The sequence below is a fragment of the Terrapene carolina genome, unplaced genomic scaffold (assembly GCF_002925995.2).
Source record: "Terrapene carolina triunguis isolate 2854851 unplaced genomic scaffold, T_m_triunguis-2.0 Scaffold166, whole genome shotgun sequence".
Classification (NCBI taxonomy): domain Eukaryota; kingdom Metazoa; phylum Chordata; order Testudines; family Emydidae; genus Terrapene; species Terrapene triunguis.
This window is the reverse complement of record NW_020664517.1, coordinates 1432069-1452682: the sequence shown is the minus strand read 5'-3', so window position 1 is coordinate 1452682 and position 20614 is coordinate 1432069. Positions and strand designations below refer to the sequence as shown.

The following is a 20614-nucleotide window of genomic DNA, read 5'->3' as shown; positions in this document are numbered from 1 at the left end:
TCCCCCCTCTGGGCCTGTGTCCCTTGGGCTGGGGGGCCACACTCAGGGTCTGAGGCAGGAGGGGGGCTGGCCTGCCCCAGGGCTTTCCCGTGGGGTTATCACTAATGTGGGTACCCTGAGCCTTTCTGAATGGGGCTCTACAGCCGCCGGGAGAGGTGCAGGCACTGGTGAGCCCATGGCTGGGTCCCTGGCTCTGCCCTTCAGCCCGGCCCAGATTACACCCTCTGTTGCTCGCTAGCGGCCTGTGAGCTGAGCCAGCCAGTGCCTGGCCCCCTCCAGCTCTGCCAACCCCACCGCGGCTTCCCATGCAGCCCTTGGGGAACAGCCTCCCGCGCGGACTTCTCTGTGGCTCCCCGAGGGCTCCCGGCCCAGCATCGCACTCGGGCGCAGGCCTCTGGACCGCGCTCAGCAGTGAGTTCAGGATGTGCCTCGAAGCCTGGGAGGGCCGTGCCGGAGGGGGTGTACCACTGAGCCAGGGGGAAGGCTCCATTCTCCATTGCCGATTCCCCTGGCTCCTGCACATGGGATCTGCGATTTTGAGCAGCAGCCCTGGAGCGCTGGGAAGCAGCAGTCGTGGGCACAGAGCCGGGGGCAGAGCGAATGGGCTCCCAGGCACATGGGTGCTGTGGGGAGAGGCAGGGCCAGCCAGATCTCCACTTTGATGCCTCAGCACCACATCCGAGGTGGCACCTTATCCCCAAGCTGGCATGTGTGAGGAGTTACCAGGATGCAGGATGGCAGCAGCACTCCAAGAAGGGAAGGACACAGAGCTCTAAGTGAACCAGCTACCCCACAGGGAACTAAGGCAGCTGGGTCCTGCCCATGGGGTGCTTTGGGGACTGGCATGCTAGGCCCGCCCATCCCCTTAACAGCCCTGCTGTGTGTGTGTGGGGCCCATCTCTGACACACGGTACCCTGCCCCGGAGCTCGGGCTGCTCCCAGTATCAGGAGAGGCTGGGAGGCAGATGGCCAAGCCTCTAGACTGGTGGCCCCCAAGGTGCAGGATCCATTAACCAGCCCTGGTCATTCCCTGGCTGCTTTGCTGAATTGCACAAGGCACCTGGGAGCTGCTGCCCGGAGTTAACGGGGCCTTTCCTCTTGCAGGGGTTCGTGCGTGACATCATCTACCAAGGCCCGGAGGCCCGGATCCAGGAGTGCGCTGGGCCGGACGGGAAAGTGCCGCTGGTACGTCCCCTCGTTGGTTAATGAGGAGCTTGCCCAAAACCTTATCCACACCCTCACCCCCAGAAAGCCCCCCCTGAACTCCCGACCCCCCCCGTCTCTTGACTGCCCCCTCCAGAACCTCCCTGCCCCTTCTCCGACCCCCTGGCCCCCTTGTTGTTGGCCTTCGCCTAATGTCTCTGTGAACTTGCTCAGGAACGGCCTGAGCCACTCGTCCCGGCACGCTGGGCAGCAGCGGGGGAGGAGCTCCAGACTGCCGGAGGCGATCTGCGAATGCAGGGAGGGAGGGAGGGAGGGAGCTCTGCTGCAGGGGGAAGTGGAGGAGGGGCTCTCTCTGGCTGTCGGAGCCCCATGTAAGTGGCACCATCCGGCCGGCTGCCCTGTTAGCCGCGCGCGCTCTGCATGGGGGGGGAAAGTCCGGACATTTACAAATTCCCCCCGGACGCTATTTTTAGCTCAAAAAGCCGGACATGTCCGGGGGAATCCGGACGAATGGTAACCCTACCCCTGGAGAGCTGGCACTCAGGCCTGTCGAGAAGTAACGGCCCAGCTGGAGCAGGAGGAATGGCTGGGGAGCTCTGCCGCTGGGTGTATTGGGGAAGTGGTTGGGTTCAGCGCTGCCCTGCTGGCTGTTAGGGTCAGACCAGCTGTGAATCTGGCCCTGCCTCGCAGACCTGGGCCTTAGCCACAGGGGTCAGATCCAGCTCTGACCTTCCCTAGAGTCTGCTTTGGTCCTGCCCAGCGGAAATGCAGGGCTGTCTCTGGGCGAGCTAATCCTGCTCCTGCTGGGGGGACAGGACAGAGAGCCCGATGTTACAGGCTAGGGTACCATGGGGTGCCTGCTGCCTGACCTGACCGAGCCATGCCACCCCAGGGTAGGGTGACCAGACAGCAAGAGTGAAAAATCGGGAGAGGGGTGGGGGGGGTAATAAGCGCCTATATAAGACAAAGCCCCGAATATCGGGACTGTCCCTATAAAATCAGGACATCTGGTCACTCCCGCAGGGAGACACAGCACCAGCCCTTTTAGAGACAGTCCGCAGCCCAGACGGGAGCGGCTGCTCCTGGCCTGGGGCAGGATCTACCTCACAGCCTCCTCCCGAGCTGAAGACACCACGGGCTTGTGCTTCCAAAACTGTCCCATGAGCCAAAGGGGAGTCGCCATCAGCAGGGTCGGATTAAGGCAGGGACTTTGGGGGCTGCATCGGCTCAAGGGGGGTCCCGCAAAACTAAATCACAGGCAGCGATCTCTGGGGTGCGCAGGCTGCCTGCCCTGGCCCCACGCCGCTCCCAGAAGCAGCTTGCTGCTCACATCTCTGTGACCACTGGCGGGGGGGAGGCAGCTCCATGCACTGCCCCCGCTCCCACCACTGTCCCCGCAGCTCCCATTGGCCGGGAACCAGGGGTGGCGCTTGCGGGCGCGGGCAGCGCACAGAGACACGCTGTCCCCCTCCCTGCAGGGGCGCGCAGAGACGTGCCAGCAGCCAGCCGCTTCCGGGAGCAGCATGGGGCCAGGGCAGGCAGGCATTCTGCCTGAGCCCTGCTGCACCACCGGCTGGGAGCCACCTGTGGTAAGCGCCTCCCGGCCAAAGCCTGCACCCCACACCCCCTCCTGCACCAAACTCCCTCCCAGACCACTCTCACTCTCCTGTACCCCAACACTCTGCACCAGCCCGGAGCTCCCTCCTGCACCACAATCCCCTGCCCCAGATCAGAACCCCCCTCCTGCACCAAATTCCCTCCCAGGAAAAAGACTTGTATACAGAGGCCTCACAAAATTTAATAGCCCTGGGCCCACAGGAGAGTTAATCCGGCCCTGGCCACCAGCCACCACCAGCAGAAGGGGTTAGCATCGGTAACTCTAGGGGGTGACATAATCACACACCAGCGCGCAGGCCTGAGTCTGCCCACTAGAGGCAGCAGTGAGCAGCAGGCATGCTCTACATGGCCCCCAGGCGTGAATTGCAGTGACACCCCACCCAGCCGGCTCTGTGGTTTCAGGTGTGCGGGGTCGTCTTCTTCGCCTCGGAGACCGCAGAGCAGCTCCTGGCCACGCACGTCATCCCTCCTCTGGATGCCTGCACCTACCTGGGCCTGGATTCGGGGGCCCAGACCATCCAGGTGATGCTCTCAGCCGTTCACCAGCAGTGATGCTGAAGGGATCCCCTCATTGTGCCATCTGGTGCCAGCCACAAGGAGAGCCACCCTCACCTCTCCATAGCTGTCTAAAGCACTGCCTGGGCAATCAGCTCTTCCTTCCCCCTCCCCCCAGCAGATGGGTCTGCTGGCACAGGGGCAGTTGGAGACCCTGGAACCAAGGGGTGTCAGGTGACCAGCAGGGGGCACTCTGTGCATGTTCAGGATCATGGCTGATCGTACCTCCCCAACTCCCCGTGGTGGAAACTTCTCTGCACCCCACTCCCCAGCCGAGCAGCAGGGTGTCCCCTGGACAGGGCTCTAACTGTCGTCTGCCGTGCAGGGAGCCGGGTCTGTGGGAGTGCTGTGGGGGCAACACACAGCTCTGGAGCCCATTTTATCACTGCCCCCCAGAGCTCCAGGGAACCCCACGTCCTGTCCTCCAGACCCCACGCAGCAGCGCGAGCTCCCCCTGCCACCTCCTCCCCATGGGGCTGCCCCTGAGACAGCCCCCTACCCCTGCCCTCCATCCCGCCATGCCTGGGGCTGAGGACGGAAGTCATCCTACTCGCCCTTTGCCCAGGGAGGGGCAGGGCAGAGAGATGCCTGCTGTCTGTGGCAGCCATCTTGCTCCAGTCACACAGCTCCCGAACCAGCCGGTGCCGGCTTCTCTTGCCATTCCAAGGGCCAGGTGCTGCTCCGTCCCAAACCCTGCTCATTGGCACAGCCTAGGGTCTGTCACCCCTTTTCTTTTGTTCTCCCTTGGAATCCCCAACCCCAGGAGCCCTGCCCCTCCCTGGCACCCCCCCCCCCCGGCAGTGCTGTCACCGCGGTATCCAGTGTGAAGCCCACCCAGTGTAGACACACTGCAGTCACAGTCTCCAGCCTGTGGGTCAGAGCTGGAGGGCACAGCTCGGCAGGGCTGGGGGGGTTGCACAGACTGAGCGTTTCCGGTTCTCTCCCTCCCTCCAGCTGTCCCTGTTCTTCGATATCGTGCTCTGCATGGCCGACGGGGTGACTGAGGAGGACTTTGTGACCGGCAGGACCCGGGAGGTGGGCAGCGGCCATGCCAAGGGGGCGGCGGCCCTGAGGAGCGCCCGCTCCGTGCTGTGGAAGGCCCTCCATGCCATCCCTCTCAGCATGGGTGAGTGCGACCGCCCCTGAGCACTGCCCCAGCCCCTCATGCCCGCCCACTCTGGCTAGAGTTCTCTGGGGCCTTGGTAGCCACCCCGTGTCCCAGCAGATGTTCTTTGGCTGGTATCTTGCCAAGGAATTGGGGATAGTCTCTAAAGACACCAGTGGCCTGTTTCCTCCCCCGCCGTTCCTCCGAGGACTGTTACAACTCAGAAGCCGGGCAGGTTTAGTTCTGGTTGGCGTGTGGAGGGGAGGCCTCAAAGGAGCCACCACAGTGGAGCTGGCAACTGTGCTCATTAGAAACAGGACATGGCCGGTTCCAAAGACTCTACGGTTGCTGGGGAGACGCGGGCCGTCAAGGGGTGCTTTGTTAGTGTATTGAGGATTTTGGCACGTTTCCGTCAGTCCCAGCATGGGGCTAGGGGGCGCTGTGCCCCGAGTGCATGCCCCAGCAGCGTGTCGCTGGGGTCGCCGGCTGCCCTCTGTAAGGAAAAGCAGGGCCCCGGTCTGCCAGGAGTCATTAAAAGAGCCTCAGCAGGGTAAGCAAGAACTGCTTGGCTTGTATAACTTCAGAGCCTTGTCATCTAACCCACTAGGGGGCTTCCGCTGGGGGCGCGAGGGGCTGCGCACGTCCCTGCCGTGCCCCGGCTGGCTGCCGCGCGGAGGTGTTTGGACTGCACTCGGTGTCTCCCCCCGACCTCCTCTCTCAGCTCGTGCGTGACGCCGAGTTTGCTCCTCGGGATCTCGTTGGTGGGCGTCAGCTGCCAATCACAGTCAGGTGCCAGGGCCGACTCCTTTGGTCTCCCACTGGGCGAGGCCCTCCCTGTGCTCTGGCCTGGGTTCAGTCCAGCACCCACCCTGCTGGGTGGTGCCCGGATCATGGCGCCCAGAGGGGAGGGGATGGCCCTCTGCCGGAGACAGAGTGCTCCTACCCCTCCCCTCCCCTACCCTCCCCACTCTGATGGACCCCTGGCGCCAGCCAGGCCCCCATCCCTTGCAGCCTGGCTGCCACCCCAGAGATCTGCTGGCAGTGCATTAACGGTGTTGCCTCTCTCCTGTTTCCTGGCAGCGTGTATACCTGATGGTTGCTATGACTACATGACTATGTCCGCTAGCGACCACATCCACAACCTGACGCTTCGCACCAGCTCCGCCAACGCCCTCCCCTTCCGCAAAGTGGCGCATTCCCACATAGCTGTAGGTACCTCCCGTCCCAGCCCCCAACATGCCCCTGCCCCTGGCATCTCCTTTCCTGCCCCCACTGCCCTGGGGCACCAGTGGCATCTGGGCCTACTCTGAGACAGCATAGCGGGAAAGACGCCAGCACCGTCTACACTACTACCCCATCCCTGTGGGAGAGGCAGTGTGGCCTGCGGGTCGGGAGACCTGGGCTGTGTTCCCAGCCTGGTCTTGGACCTGCTGGGTAACCTTGGGCAAGTCATTGCTCTTCGCTGGGCCTCAGTTCCCCTTCCCCCCCGTGTCTGTGTTGGCTGCTGTCAGCTGTTTGGCGCAGGGCTGGGAGCCTAGGACAACGGGGCCTCTGGTGCTCCCCTAACCCTCCATCAGTGCCACCTCCGTGCGGGACCTTCAGAGAGTGCTCAGTACTCCTCCCCAGCTCCCTTTCTGCCCTTCCCCCTCTGCCCCGCCGGGCTCCTCTCCCCCATTGCTGAGCGCTGGTTCCTTCTGTTCCCGCAGCAGCCCCAGCTCCTGGAGGACGGCTGCTCCGTCACCAACAGCCTGCTGGAAGGAGCCGTGCGGGTGGAGCCCGGAAGCGTTCTCCAGCACTGCCACCTGCAGGTACAGCTCCCTCCCCATCCTGCTCACTCGGCTGGGTCCCTGGGGGTCATGCGCTTCCCAGGCACGGGGCTGGATCGCCCTATGGCTTTGGACTCTCGCTCTAACCCAGCCTGGGGCCTGCCTGCTGGGGCCCCCTCTCTCTGCATGTTCAGGCCCAGGTAGATCCTGTCTCTTCCCCCAGGCTCTTCAGCACACCCGTCCCAGCTCCAGTCCCTGCTCCTCTCCCGATTCGTGACCTTGTGTCCAGGAGCTCTAGGGAGTGAATGCAGGACTCCCACAGTATCCCCCATTGCTAGATTTTACCAGTGACCATCTCTGCCCTCCCACCCCCCCCGGCTTTGCCACTATTCAAAGCACGGCTGTATATGGTACGTGGAATTGAAAGTCTTTCTGAGCCTTCAGCTCCCTCTGGGGGTCCCCGGTGCTGAAGGGCGACCAGAGACCACCATGACGGGCAGGTTGTGACTAGATTAGAGGGAGGGGCTTCCCAGAGCTCTGATGGGGGTGGGGATCTCTGGCACCGCCCCGCGTTTCTGGAGCGGCCCATTTTGTCGCCCTCCCAGGGACCCTTGCAGATAGGCTCCGGCTGCCTCCTCACGGGGCTGGACGTCTCCTCCTCGCCTGCCCTGCAGCGCTGCCGGCTGCGCGACGTGGTCCTGCAGGGGCACGCCATCCGGCTGCGGGACGTGCTGCGCCAGGTGTTCACACTGACTGGGCGCAACGACGACTGGAAGGTGCTGTCTGAGACCGGGCGGGGGGGAGAACCCGGGGATAGAGCTCCGAGGGTCATGTGACCTCCTAGGTGACCAGTCACACCTATGGGCAGCCCGCCGTCTGTGTTTCCCCCGCTGCGGGGCCCTGATGGGGGTGCCTGGGGGGAGGAACGTTCCCCTATGGGGGTGCAGAGGGGACCATCTGCCAAGGAAACTGGGCACGGGGCTACCCGTGGGGACTGAGTGCTCTGGGGGAGGAGCGAAGGCCAGGGACGCTGCCCTGCCTCCCTGAGAGCCAGGGTGGGGTTAACATAGGGCCTGCCACCAGGAGAGGGCAGAGATCAGCCCAGAGCAGTGGTGCGAGTCCTGTCCCCTTCTAGCCCCACTTCTCACTGTCTCTTCTCTCCCCCCTCACAGAGCCCTGCCGGGGAGGCCGGCACCTACCTGAACGTGCCCTGGGCTGAGTTCTTCCACAGGACGGGGATACGGTATGTGCCAAACAAGCTGGGTAGAGAAGGGTCCCGGATAGGGCACAGAGTGAGCCAAGAGCAACTGCTTTCCTCCCCTGCATTGCGCCTGGACTCTGCTCGGCTGAGACCTGGGAAACTCGCTCTGTAATGCTGCCTGGAAATGTCTCCGTGCAAATGGAAAGGGGCAGAGAGGAGCTGCCTGATGCACTGGCCTCCAGAGCGCTGTGCCAACTCCTGGGGGCCCAGTGGGGTAGAGCGAGGCCTACATGAAGCCAGCACCCTAAAGCAACCTGTGCTGCAAGAGGCTGGGACGAGATCACTGGGAGCTTCCCCGCATAACCAGCACGTGTATCTGCAGCGCCTCCTGCTGGGAGAGGCTGGCAGGGCAGTAGCTGTGAGCCCCTCACAGCTTGTCTCCTTAGCGCATTTCCCTCTAGCTGGCCGAGGAAGAGACTACAGTGGTTCTGCTGACTCCTGCTTTGTCTGGGTGGAGGAGGCTCCATCCCAGCTGTGCAGAATGGGGGCAGGGCGGTGCAGCGGCTATCCTCCGAAACTTGCGGCCAGTCAGCCTGGGCACGGGGCTGTCCAGCTGGTGAGGAGGCAGCAGAGAGCTGGCAGGAGCTTCAGCTCCATGCTCCCTTCTCCCCGTGCCTTAGGGAGGTGCAGGCCTCTCAGGATCTGCTTTCCCTGGGGCAGAAATGAGGCTCTCTTTGTAGGTGGGGAGGCCAGAGGGGCAGGTGCCCACTGCCTAGGCCTCCTGCCCCCATTGCATGAGGCCGCGTGGTGCCCGCTCTCTGAGGCTGCTTCTCACTCCGGCAGGGAGGGGGATATCTGGGGCTCCGAGGTCCCCCGGAGGAGCCGCTGCCTGCTGAACGCCCGCCTCTTCCCCGTTCTGCACGCTGCCGAGCCCCTGGGGGTCCAGGACGTGCTGTGGTTCCTGGGCTCCCAGGAGGGCGAGGGGCTGGGGCGGTGGCGAGCCTCGTGGCGCATGTCCTGGGAGCAGCTGCTGATGTGCCTAGACCAGGAGGCGGAGCTGGCGTCCCGCCGGGCGCTCTTCTTCCGCCAGGCCCAGGGCAAGCTACGCAGGGTGCTGCTGGAGCACAAGGACTGCAGCCTCCTGCCACTGATCCGCACCGCCGTCAGCGAGGGCTACCAGGAGGCCGTGCTTAGCACTCTGGACCAGGGTGAGAGCTGGGCGGGGCGGCTGCCTGTGACCTTCGGGTCAGCCACACGTGCTGCTCGGGGGCGTCCGGATGCAGACTCCAGCCCCCATGCAGGCCCACGAGTGCTGGTGGGGCCCTTGAACACGGCCAGTCCCTCTCCCTTGCTAAGCAGGCTGTGCAGTCCGTACAGCGGCCAGGGGACTATCACTGGGATGTCAGCCCAGAGGCCCGCCGGATTCCATCTTTGCGGATCACATTGTGCGTCTCTGAGTCCCTCCTGCTGTCTTTGCAGTTGGCTACAGGGCGTTCTTCGGCCCCTGTGTAACGCCGGGTCCCAAACAGCTGTACGGACTATGCCACAGTCCTCCCCCCGCCCTACCATGCACTCACCTCTGGAGAGGAACGTGGCCGCTTTGAACATCCCTTAGGCACGTGGCTTACGGAGGCTGCCGGAGGGCAGTTTCCTCCCGTTCTCGCTAGCGAAGCCGTGTGGAAGCCAAAGCCTGAGCGCACTTTCCGTTGTGGCAGACAGCAGGTTTCCAGCTACCCTGAGCGGGTGGAGCATGCTGGGTAACAACATGCAAATAAGTAGCGCCAAGCAACTCTCTTCTGCTCCTGGAATTGCCAGGCCTTGCGGGCTTTGGGAAGTGGAGCTGGGCTTGCCCCGGCTAGGTGGGCTACCAGAGCCTAGGTTCATTCTCGGTGTGCTGCAGGAAGGTGCCGGCTTGAGCGCCTCTATCTCCAAAACAGGCACTACACTGGCATTGGCAGTGCCAGCTTCTGTCGGCTGCCCCAGCTCAGTGCCCCACCCCCGGTTAGCACGAGGGAGGAGTTCACTCCAGGCCTCATTCAGCCCTTGGATCCACCCAAGGTAGTCAATGAGGGAGTTGATGATGGGTCATGGACTGTGGGCACTGGGCTGAGACTCAGCAAACTCATTCCACTCAGGGACCATGGGGGCATGCTCTGGTTCAGGACAACTGTAGATAAGTGGCTGGAGGGGCTTAGGGGGCAGAGGAAGAAGGTAACCGTCGTGCTAGATGAGGAGGGATGAAATCCTGCCGTGGACAGCGGCCCTCTAAGGCTCCAGCCTGCTGGGCCGTGACTGGCTGCCGCTCTGATGGCTTCCCTTTGCTTCCCAGTGGCATCTGTTGCCGCTGACCCTGGGGTGGCAGCCCGGGCTCTCGCCTGCATCGCCGACGTGCTGGGCTGCATGGCCAAAGGGGACGGGGGCTTACGGAGCGGGCCGGCTGCCAACCGGGAGTGGGCCCCGGCCTTCCAGCAGCTGGAGAGAGGCGACATTGCTGAGGGAGTGAAGGCGCTCGCCATAGAGAGGAGGAAATGGCTGGGCAGGTATGGCTGGACGCACTGGGCTGCTGGGCCCTTGGTGCCCGGGGGCCAGCGGGGGTGGCAGAGATGTTGTGTTGGGGGCCGTGGCGCTGGGCTCGCCCCCCTCAATGGACCGGGGTTCCCCACAGGGTCTGCAGGGATGTCATTTCCATTTTGCCGCATTTCCAGCTCTGTCTCATGGCCTTTCTGCAGCGAGCAGCGGGGTTTGCTGTGAGGTCCCAGGCTGTCAGCCATCCACTGACAGACTGGCCTGATTTTCCACCCCCCCCTCTAGGTGGTGGACTGATTGCCCCTCCCCACCAGCAGCTTGGGTCCCAGGTAGGGTGACCAGACGGCAAATGTTAAAAATCGGGACGGGGTGGGGGGTAATAGGAGCCTATATAAGAAAAAGACCCCAAAATGGGGAGTGTCCCTATAAAATCGGGACATCTGGTCACCCTAGTCCCAGGTCCTGCTGGAAACCCATAAACTCTCCAGCTGATGCTAAGGACGCTGCTGGGCCCGAGCCCCGTGTCTCTGCAGGGGGCTTTGCGCTGGGCTGGCTGATGTTCCCGGCATCTCCGTCTCTGCAGCCCTGGACTGTGGCTGGGAGATTGGCTAAGGACCCGGCCACACACCAGGTGGTCAGTAACCATGACAACCTGTGCCAAAGGCCGACACGGGCACCACTGCCGTCCTGTGGCCAGTCGAGCGTGTTTCTGCTCAGTCTTGCCAGAGCTGCTAACTGGCCGTGCCGCTGGCATCCCAGGAGAAAGACCGCTCCGATGGTGCCCTCTGCCAGCTGGTGAGCGGTGCCCGTCTTCCCCTGCCGTTTCAGGCCGGCTCTGCTGGTGAGGGCCGCCCGGCACTACGAGGGGGCCGAGCAGATCCTGATCCGCCAGGCTGTGATGTCGGCGTGCCGGTTCATCGGCGTCGGGCGGGAGGAGCCCCCTCCTGTCGGTCACTGGGTGCTGGTGGAGTGCCCTGCCCGGATAGACGTCTCTGGTGAGCACCTCTGGGTGGGAGCAGCTTCCACAGGCCCCAGTTCAAAGGGCTTTCTCTTCTGGCCGGGCCATCACTGGGGCTGGCCCTAGGCTCTGTCCCAGTGCTGGGGTGGATGAGGCAGTGCAGGGCCGGGGCCGCGGGGAGCTCTGGTGCGAAGGGAGCAGCGCCCAGGGGGTGGACAGCACTGGCTGTAAAGGGGCACAGTTTGGCAGCATGGAGAGGACAGGAGATGAGGGCTGGTCTGTGGGCGGGCGTCCTGCATGAGGCTCCATTGAGTGCGCACCCCTCTGTGCCTTGCAGGTGGCTGGAGCGACACTCCTCCAATCACTTACGAGCACGGGGGAGCCGTGGTGGACATTGCCATCCTGGTGGACGGGCGCCGACCAATCGGGGCCCGGGCCCGGCGCATCGCCGAGCCGGAGCTCCGGCTGGTCAGTGCTAGCGGCGCGCTGGAGGGCGAGGTGGTGCTGGAGCTGGTGTGCCAGGACCTGGAGGACCTGCAGGATTACTGCCAGCCCCACGCGCCAGGTAAGACCCACCCCGCTGCTCAGGATCAGGGCTCACCAGTTGCTCCGCAGCCCAGGAGAGGGGCTGGGGGTCACTTGCAGTGCCACATGGGTGGCAGAGAGCGGGGTCGCTGGTGCTTGTGAATTCTCCAGGCTTATTCTCGGATTGGCCCCTGGGGGGCGCCGAGTAGTGACCTGTGCTGCATCCCTGTCACTGCACCCCCCCCAGCACCGAGATGGGCCGTCCCCCCAGCTGGCTCGCATGCCTGCATCCACTGCAGGTCTCCGAAGCAGTGTCCGTTCCCTATCAGGCCGGCAGGAACGACATCCACCTGGCTGGGCAAGGGTGAATCCATGCAGAGTGAAACGCAGGAGGCGGGGTGTCCCGGGGGATCAGGAATGGGCCAGAGAGCTGTCTGGGGAACCACTCCCCGAGCCCCGCCACCGAGCCCTCCCCAGCGGGTGACTGTAGTGCGGCCAGTAGAGGAGTTGGGGGCTCATTCCTAGCAGACAACAGCCTGCAGCACAAACCCACCGCCAGGGCGGCTGGCCAAGGACAGCCCAGTGAGTTTGGTGCTGGTCGGGGACTGGGCTTAGTCCCTGTTTTGCTAGACTTCCTGTGGGACCAGGGGCAAGTCCCCTAGCCTGTCTGGGCCTCGACTCCCCCCTGTGCAATGGGTGACAGCCCTGCCCTGCCCCCCGGGGGTGGGGCGGTGATAAGAGAGGCCCAGGCTGGAGGCCTGCGTAGCGGGGGATGGAGACGCTCATCCTGTTGCTGCTTGTTCCCCTGCCAGTAGCCCCCCCACAATGAGCCAGCCCCGGGGGGACCCTCGGCTCAGCGAGTCCCCCCTCCCCCTCCTCCAGCACCTGCTGTTCCGTGCCGCGGGGAGAGCAGGCCTCCGAGCCTGGACAGCTGGGGCTGCGGCTCTGCCCTCGCCCTGCTGGCCTGGGTGGGGTCGCTATGAGCACCCGCCTGTCAGGAGCTTGGGCTAATGGCTGATCCAACAGCCGTGACCCGGCCGGGCACCATGTTAGTCTGCTGGCTATGAAGGGGTTAAACTAGCAGGGGCTTGGTGGCCAGGGCATGGCTGCGCTGACCAGCCTTTCAGGGCTTCCCCTCTCCTTTCCAGGTGCCTTGCTGAAAGCGGCTTTCATCTGCACCCAGATTGTCACCCTCGCTTCCCAGAAGCCCTTGCAGGCCCAGCTGCTGGAGTGCTCTGGTGGAGGGTTTGAAGTGCACAGCTGGTCCAGCCTGCCCCACGGATCCGGCCTGGGTATGTTCGTGGCCCCTGTTTGCACAGGGCACGGTCTGGGCAGCGAGCGTAGGTAACCCTAGCCCAGGAGAGCTCTGGGCCTTGGCTTCAGCTCCATAGGAGGCTACAGGAAAGTTGTTCTCAGCCATAAGCAGCCAGGCCCGCCCTGGTCACGTTCTCGGGCCTGGCGGGTCTCTCCTAACAGAGTGAGGGACATTGAACAGCAGCGGGGCTGGGGCTCCCCCAGCCGGGCCCTCAGGCCCTCAGGAGAAACTCGCTCTCCCACAGCACTGCAAGGTCTGCACTGAGAACAGGCTGGCTCCCGGCTTCCTGCTTGGGCACAGCACGCTGGACGCCCTGCGGGAGGGGCCAGGGGCTCGGCCGCTGGGGAGGGATCCAAGCTTCTTTCTGTGGCTTCCTTGCTGGGCTCTGCAGGCCAGTCCCCTCCGGCCGGGCAATGCAGAGCATGGGGATTGCAGGGGCACCCAGCACAGAGAGCTGCTTACGTCCTCTTGCGTCTCTGCAGCTGCTCTGGGAGGTGGGGACGTAACCTAGCTATGGCCCCCACGGCCTTGCCCTGCCCTGCGGGGTGCTGGGTCGTTTCATGGGCCATGGCTGAGACGTGGTCCCCATGCACCCTCTGCCTCACCTCCCTGACCCATCTTTGGCTCCTCCAGGCACCAGCAGCATCCTGGCTGGGGCGGTGATGGCAGCGTTGTACCGGGCGGCTGGGAAATCCGCCAACGCAGAGTCCCTCATCCATGCCGTGCTGCACCTGGAGCAGGTACTCACCACAGGTAACGGCACAGAGACCAGTGGTGGGGGGCCTGTCATGGCCTGGCCCGGCCGCCTGAATGGACCCCCTGACCAGGTGTGTGGCATGAGTCTGTGGGAGCTGGGGTACGCCATCCCAGGCTGCCTCTGCGCTGCACAGCCCTGGCCCCTGTCAGACTCACTGCCTCTCTGCCATTCCCGCTGCCCTGCCCGGGGTACGCCATCCCAGGCTGCCTCTGCGCTGCACAGCCCTGGCCCCTGTCAGACCCACTGCCTCTCTGCCATTCCCGCTGCCCTGCCCGGGGTACGCCATCCCAGGCTGCCTCTGCACTGCACAGCCCTGGCCCCTGTCAGACCCACTGCCTCTCTGCCATTCCCGCTGCCCTGTCTAGGGGCCCGGCCTCGCCACACAGCTGGAGGTTTGAACTGCCCCGATGGCCCCATGGCCCAGGCTACTCGGGCCCATTATTCTGCCCTGCTGGCTCAGGCTGTCTCTGCAACAGGCAGTGTTAACCCTCGTGGTGCAGGCTGCCTGCCCCCCTGCTAGCCCCCACAGGGGCTGTTTGATCAGTTCCCTGTCCCCAACCAAGCAGCCCGCCTTCCTCTCCCCCACAGCCGGCCCCTCAGCACCACGCTGCCAGGGCCTCCCCCAATATCCTGCTTGTTGGACTCCTGGGGGACTTCTGCACCTGCACATTCAAAATTCTGCACCCAATATTTTAAAATTCTGAAAATGTTGTTTGTCAAAATAACACAATATAATCACGCCAGTTTCAATTTATTTCAAAATACCTGTCAGCAAGTCTGTCAGTAACAATCCAGACAACAAAAAAGATTCAGGAAATGTTTTTTGACAAATAGATTCCTCACTAGGCATATTAATTCAGAATTTTGAGTAATAATTCATTTAAACTGCAATACAGAAACGTATTTCCCGCTCTGTTCAAAAGCAGCGCAAGGGCTCGTGGGAGTCAGGGGTAGCAGAGGAGCTGAGGGAGAGGGAAGGAGCCTGGGAGTGAACCTGGAGGGTTGCTGGGTGTGGGTGGGAGAAGTATGGAATAGATTTGTGGGGGAGGGATTGTTTGGGAGTTGGAGAGCCTCCCTCATGCAGACCCTGGCTGACCTGTAGCCTCTCCCATTCAGTCAGGCACATCTGCCCGTCCCCAAGTGTCCCTGCACCCCACACTCCTCCCCGTCCCCATGTGGCCCTGCACCCCCCTCCCATTCAGCCCCTGGCTCAATGCTGCCACCCCACTAGCTCCCGTGCCGCCGCCTCAGTCTGTCCCCCTCACTAGCCCTTCTGAACTCGTGTGACACACCCCCCAGCAGCCCCATGTGCCCCGCTCTGTCCAGTCCCCATAGCCCACGTCTCCTCACCTGGCCACGCCTCTGCCCCCTCCCCCTCCAGGGCTGGCTGCTCCAACCCATGAGCCTGCTGCCCTCTCTTCAGGTGCCACATCAGCCTCTGTGGGGCTGAAGGTGTAATTGCAGCTTCCCTGCACCTCCCCGTCAGAATTAATTATTCTGTGGAGGAAAGAAAAATCTGTGGGGGACATTAATTCTGCGCTTGCACAACGGTGCAAAATTCCTCTCGGCTGCAGGGCTGGGACTGAAACCATTAGTGTCCTTGCGGCCTGCTGCTATGTAACGGGCCCTGTTGCTGGCAGGAGGAGGATGGCAGGACCAGGTTGGTGGGCTTGTGCCAGGCATCAAGATCGGGAGGTCGAAGGCCCTGCTGCCCCTGAAGGTGGAGGTGGAGCAGATCCCCGTCCCGGAGGGCTTTCCCCAGACCCTGAACCAGCACCTGCTCCTGATTTACACAGGGAAGACTCGGCTGGCCCGCAACCTGCTCCAGGTAAAGCATGTGCCCCTCCATGCCTCAGGGGGCGCTCCCCACCCAGCCCCCAGCAAGGCCACAGCAGGCATGGGCAGATCTAGCAGCTCCCTCCACACCAGTTCAGCCATAGCTCTCCCAGTGCTCTACAGAGCAGGGTCACTCCCCTCCCTGGTCCACAGCTGAGGGCCGGAGCTGGGAAACAACCTGCCCCTGTCCCATGCAGCTGAGCTGAGCCTAGTACCCTGCTCCCAGCCCCCTGCTTAGTTCATTGGCCCCAGCTTTATTGGAGACGTTACTCTAGGACCCAGGTGCCCAGCCATGGACCCAGCCCCTGCTGCGCTAGGTGCTGTACAGACACAGGACAGCCAGACGGCCCCATGCCGCACAGTTGTTGTGGCTCATTGCAGGGGATTGGCTGCGTCCCTCCCTTGGCTCTGTCCCCGCTGCAGTGAAAGTGAATGCTGGCTCCCGGGAGCAGCTGTCCAATGCTCAGTGGGAAGGTGGCTGGTCAGACATGCCCAGTACAAGGGGACAGTGCCCAGGGCTGGGCGGGGATACTGAGTCACACTGGGATTTTCTTTATTTGTAACAACCTGGGCGCCGCATCCCCATGCTCTGGAGACCAGCTCACAGCGCCCGCAGGACGCGGGTTTCCCCTAAACTGCTCCGCATAGAGGCCAGGCTGCAAATCATTCTCACACACCACCTCAGGATCCCGCTCAGCAATTGGGCTCCCCATGGGGCCCCCTGCCCCACACTCTCTGCTAGCGGGGCGCAGCTCCAGCAGCCGGGGAGCTGTAGGCAGGGGAACAGCAGAATCTGGGCCCAGTGCCAGCCCACAGGACAGCCAGGTGCACATCAGCGGGAACAGAGCGCAGGGCTGTCGGACAGCAGCTCCCACCTCTAGCGGCAGAGGCCTGCCCGACGATTGGTTCCAGTGCGTGGAACGTAGCTGCTGGAAGCGAGAGTTCGGGGTCACCCAGCAGGGGCCTAAAGTACCCAGGCGCCCTGCCTCCCCCGCTCGAGTCACGGCGGGGGGCTCTGGGGCAGAGGGAGTCCATGCAGCATAGTGGAGACGGGCCTTAACCTGAACTCCTGCCTGTGCTGCGGGAGGGAGGAGGTATTAAAGCTCTCAGAGGAGCATGGGGTTGGCCTTGCCTTGCCCTCCGCAGTAGGGGGTGAGGCTCGCTGCCACACCAGGCCTGGCTGCGTCCCCAGAGAACGTCTGTGGCACCTCTGCCGACTGTGGCACCTCTGCCCATTTCCCTTCAGTTACACGTGCTGCTGCTCCCTGTTCAATCCCGAGCTGGTTCAGGTGCTGGGGCCGGGTCACAGCTGGATCCAGGGCCAATAGCCCAGCCTCAGGGGTTAAGTCCCGGCTCCAGTTCCTGCCTCCCAGCTCAGAGGAGCCGCCCTCTGGCCATCGCACAACCCCTCCCCCCTTAGGATCCCTGGCCCAGCAAGCTGCCGGGAGCTGCACTGAACAGGTGTGAAACAGCCACGCTCCTGCTTTCCTTGTGCACCCCAAGTGCCGGGCTGTGTGTGTCAGCAGCAGGGCAGGGCCCCTCGGGCTGGGAAGGCCAGGTGAAGGTGATGCAATTCATGGCTGGCCTCCCCTTGCAGGACGTGCTCAGGAACTGGTATGCCAGGCTGCCAGCTATCGTGCAGAACGCCGACGCCCTGGTGAGCAACGCGGAGCAGTGTGCCCGGGCCTTTCGGCAAGGTAAAGCAGCTGCACGCTCAGCTCCGGGGCCCAGGAGCCCTTTCCTGAGCCTGCCCTGAGTGCGTGGCCCCACGGCCTGGAGAGGGGGTGCCACTGCTCTTGTGGCTAAGGGCTACATGCTAGGCCATCCCAGCAGTGCTGCTGGGGCTAGCAGACAGGAAAGGCACCACGGCTCCTGGGCTGTATAGATCCCTTGGCTGGCCCAGGCCTAGCCGCGATGGGACTTGTCCCCTAGGAGCCCAGCTCCAGCCTAAGCACGGTGGCTGGCCTGCATTGCCTGCTGGGACATTGAAGAGGAAGGCAGCTGCCGTCTGCTCCATTTCATGCCAATTCCATGGACGCCTCCTGCCAAGGCAGCCCTGCTCCGATGTCTTTAGCGCAGTTCCCACTTGTGCTTAGGAAACCGAACAACAGCTCTGTCAAGGTGGGCTGGGAGCCGCAGTGCTGGCTAGGATGTGATCAGGGTGCCACAGGGCCATGCCTTCATAGGGAGCCCCAGAACCCCACCGGTGCACCCAAGAGCTGGCTCCAGGGCTGCTCCTGCTGGGGCATTGTGCTTACGGCCTGGTTAAACGACGGTTTTGGTCAGTCGTTTCCAGCCGCTGCATGTCGATGCAGCCCCTAACACCGCATCAGCAGAGCAAATTGCTTTCCCAGTCTGTTCCCCCCACCATGTAGCAGACTGTACAGGCCAGCGCCCCCCCCAAGGCCGCACAAAGGCGAGCCCTGCTCTTGCTGGGGTGCAACTGCAGCTGGGTTGAAACGTTGGAAAAAAGAGCAGAAACGCTGGTGGCTTGTTACTGGGGAGTCAGCGGCAGGAGCTTGTGTAACCCCCCCAGAGCTCAGGAGCAGCACATGGGTCAGTAGGAACCAGCGGGTCTGGGGGCGAGTGACCGGACCTCTGGGCTCGTTACATCGAGGCTGGACGCCTTGCTATAAAGCAAGCTCGAGATCTAGGCTTGGTGCAGCATTTCCTTGATGAGCTGCTGGTCTGATCGAATGGCCCCTTCTGCCCGTAATCCACGAATAGCCACCAAGCGCCAGTCCCCCGACGGCTGCAGTCTTCATCGCGGCTGGCGCTGATGGAGGCAGAACTCAGCAGCTTTTCCAAGTCGATGGAGATTCTACAGCTCAGAAGCTGCCTCGTCTCACCGCAGCCTGAGCCAAGGGGCATGTTGGAGAAAGAGGGAGCTGCACCGTATTTGCAGTGTCCCTTTTCTGACTACATCTGTGCTAAGAACAGGGAAAGAGCCAGACTCCACCCCCCTTTCCCCAGTGGAGCATTACAGATACGCAGACTTGCCTAGCAAGGGGGGCCATGGCGTTCACCACCAAGCGGGTGCAATGCTGGGGTATCAGGCCGGCCAAGCGGATCATTTAGTTCTGATACCACTGGCAGGGCCGACCCTGCCCACGGCCCCTGCGAGACCAGGGGTGGGGAACCCTTAGGGAACAGCTGTAGCTCTCCTGGGCATAGACCAATTCTTGGCATTCTCTTTGTCTGCTCTAGGTAACCTGCCTCTCCTTGGAGAGTGCCTGACCCGCTACTGGCAGCAGAAGAAGTGCATGGCCCCAGGTTGTGAGCCTCTGGCTGTCAGACGCATGATGGATGCTCTCCAGCCGTATGTCTATGGGCAGAGCTTGGCTGGAGCTGGAGGCGGCGGGTTCCTCTACATCTTAACCAAAGAGCCCAGCCAGAAAGTCTTTATACAGCAAATTCTAGCAAACACAGAGGTGAGCCCTGCACGTTCGCTCCCACCCATCTCAGGAGTGATCAGGGCAGCGGATGGCTCTGCAGGGCGTGTCCCAGGCACTGCGAGAGGGGTGCAGACTACAGCAGCCTGTGCCACGTGGCATGTCGGCCAGGCAGTGGGGAAGGGGTTAGAACTAAGCAAACAGCCCCCCAGTGCTACACCCACAGCTATTACCACGTAGCAGCAAGGCCCCCACTGACGCTTTACTAACCATAACCTTTCATTGTAGGGCCTGGGGAATTTCAGCATCCACACTGTTGAAGTGGACACAGCTGGCTTCTCTCTGCAGCTAGTGGGGAGCGACCCTAAAGCAAGAGGCGACACAGGGAATGAGAGGGCCCAACCGGTCACGTGAAGACCAACGGGCCCTGGTCTTTGTGCACTGCCAGTGAATGTTCAGACAGCCGCAGAGCAGCCAACCTCCCACGCTGGCATGATTTTCCACTCACAGGCGCGGCAGGTGAATCTGTCCTGGTTTGGTTTCAATTCAGAGTGACTTCTGGTTTCAGCAGCAGCACAGGTTGCATGATCATCGCTGTAGAATACGTGCCTCTACCATTGGGCTGATGGAGCTGGGAAGCCCTCGGCCCTACAGCAGAACCAGGCCAGGTTCACAGGCAGCCAGAGGGAAGAAAGGCCCCTCGCTGTTTGACAGCATCACTGGGCTGGATAAATAGGCTTGGCAGAATTTGTATTTTTTATCATTTCGACTATCGACGTTTATTTTTAAGCATTTTTTCTGTTCATCAATTAAAATGTTCATAAGTGTGGGAAATTCTGGAGGGGTCAGCCGTGTTATTTAATGACAGACACTGAGTCTGAAAGTTAAAGCTGTAACCCGTTAAAATACAAATTGTGAACATCACGTCAAACTCTGCAAGTAACCTTACATCACACCTCCAAGGCTTCAAGCAGCAGTTTGTCTTACTTTGCCTTTCTCAGCGGTGGGCAAATGTTTTGACCCAAGGGCCACATCTGGGAATAGAAATTGTATGGCAGGCCATGAATGCTCTCAAAATTGGGATTGGGGTGCGGGAGGGGGTCAGGGCTCTGGTTGGGGGTGCAGGATCTGGGGTGGGGCCAGAAATGAGGAGTTCAGGGTGTAGGAGGGTGCTCCGGACTGGGATCAAGGGGTTTGGAGGGTGGGAAGGGGATCAGGGCTAGGGCAGGGGTTTGGGGCATGGGGGGGTGAGGGCTCCAGCTGAGGATGAGATGTTTGGGGTGCTGGAGGGTGCTTGGGGGATCAAGGCTGGGGCACGGGGGGAGGCTCAGGGGTGCAGGCTCCGGGCGGTGCTTATGTCAAGCAGCTCCCAGAAGCAGCGGCATGTCCCTCTCTGGCTCCTATGCGAAGGCATGGTCAGGTGGCTCTACACACTGCCCCATCCGCAGGCACCGCCCCTGCAGCTCCCATTGGCCATTGTTCCCGGCCAATGGGAGCTGCAGGGGTGGCAAAGCCTCCTGGCTGCCCCTACGCATAGGAGCTGGAGAGGGGCCATGCCGCTGCTTCTGGGATCTGCATGGAGCGGCCCCTGACCCTGCTCCCTGGCTGGAGCGCCGGAGCAGGGCAAGTCCCAGATCCCTCTCCCCAGCGGGAGCTTGAGGGCCAGATTAAAACAGCTGGTGGGCTGGATCTGGCCCACAGGCCGTAGTCTGCCCACCCCTGGCCTATCCGTACATTTCAATCATTGACTGAAATTGTTTTTCATCTATTTGTACGTACAATGAAATCAATGTTTCAACGTTTGCCGATAAAAAACTAATCCTCCTAAGCCTCTGTCCAGCGGAGATGACCACCGCAGCTGCTCGGGTTGTGTACCTGTATTTCTATATGGACTTTC

At 62.3% G+C, this 20614-nt stretch overlaps 1 protein-coding gene across 1 annotated transcript in view; it reads left to right on the top strand.

Moving 5' to 3' along the window:
* Positions 1–19551, top strand: part of LOC113405059 (L-fucose kinase-like) — a 24648-nt gene extending 5097 nt beyond the window's left edge. Inside the window, exons 6-22 of the mRNA XM_026653857.1 lie at positions 1105–1185; positions 3184–3303; positions 4291–4462; positions 5522–5649; positions 6148–6249; positions 6813–6983; positions 7380–7450; positions 8252–8616; positions 9738–9948; positions 10763–10929; positions 11230–11457; positions 12566–12709; positions 13366–13485; positions 15130–15317; positions 16923–17022; positions 18533–18756; positions 19006–19551. Of these exons, the coding sequence (XP_026509642.1) occupies positions 1105–1185; positions 3184–3303; positions 4291–4462; positions 5522–5649; positions 6148–6249; positions 6813–6983; positions 7380–7450; positions 8252–8616; positions 9738–9948; positions 10763–10929; positions 11230–11457; positions 12566–12709; positions 13366–13485; positions 15130–15317; positions 16923–17022; positions 18533–18756; positions 19006–19131 (2718 nt within the window). The 3' untranslated portion in view covers positions 19132–19551. The remainder of the gene's footprint in view (positions 1–1104; positions 1186–3183; positions 3304–4290; positions 4463–5521; positions 5650–6147; positions 6250–6812; positions 6984–7379; positions 7451–8251; positions 8617–9737; positions 9949–10762; positions 10930–11229; positions 11458–12565; positions 12710–13365; positions 13486–15129; positions 15318–16922; positions 17023–18532; positions 18757–19005) is intronic.
* Positions 19552–20614: the final 1063 nt, after the last annotated feature.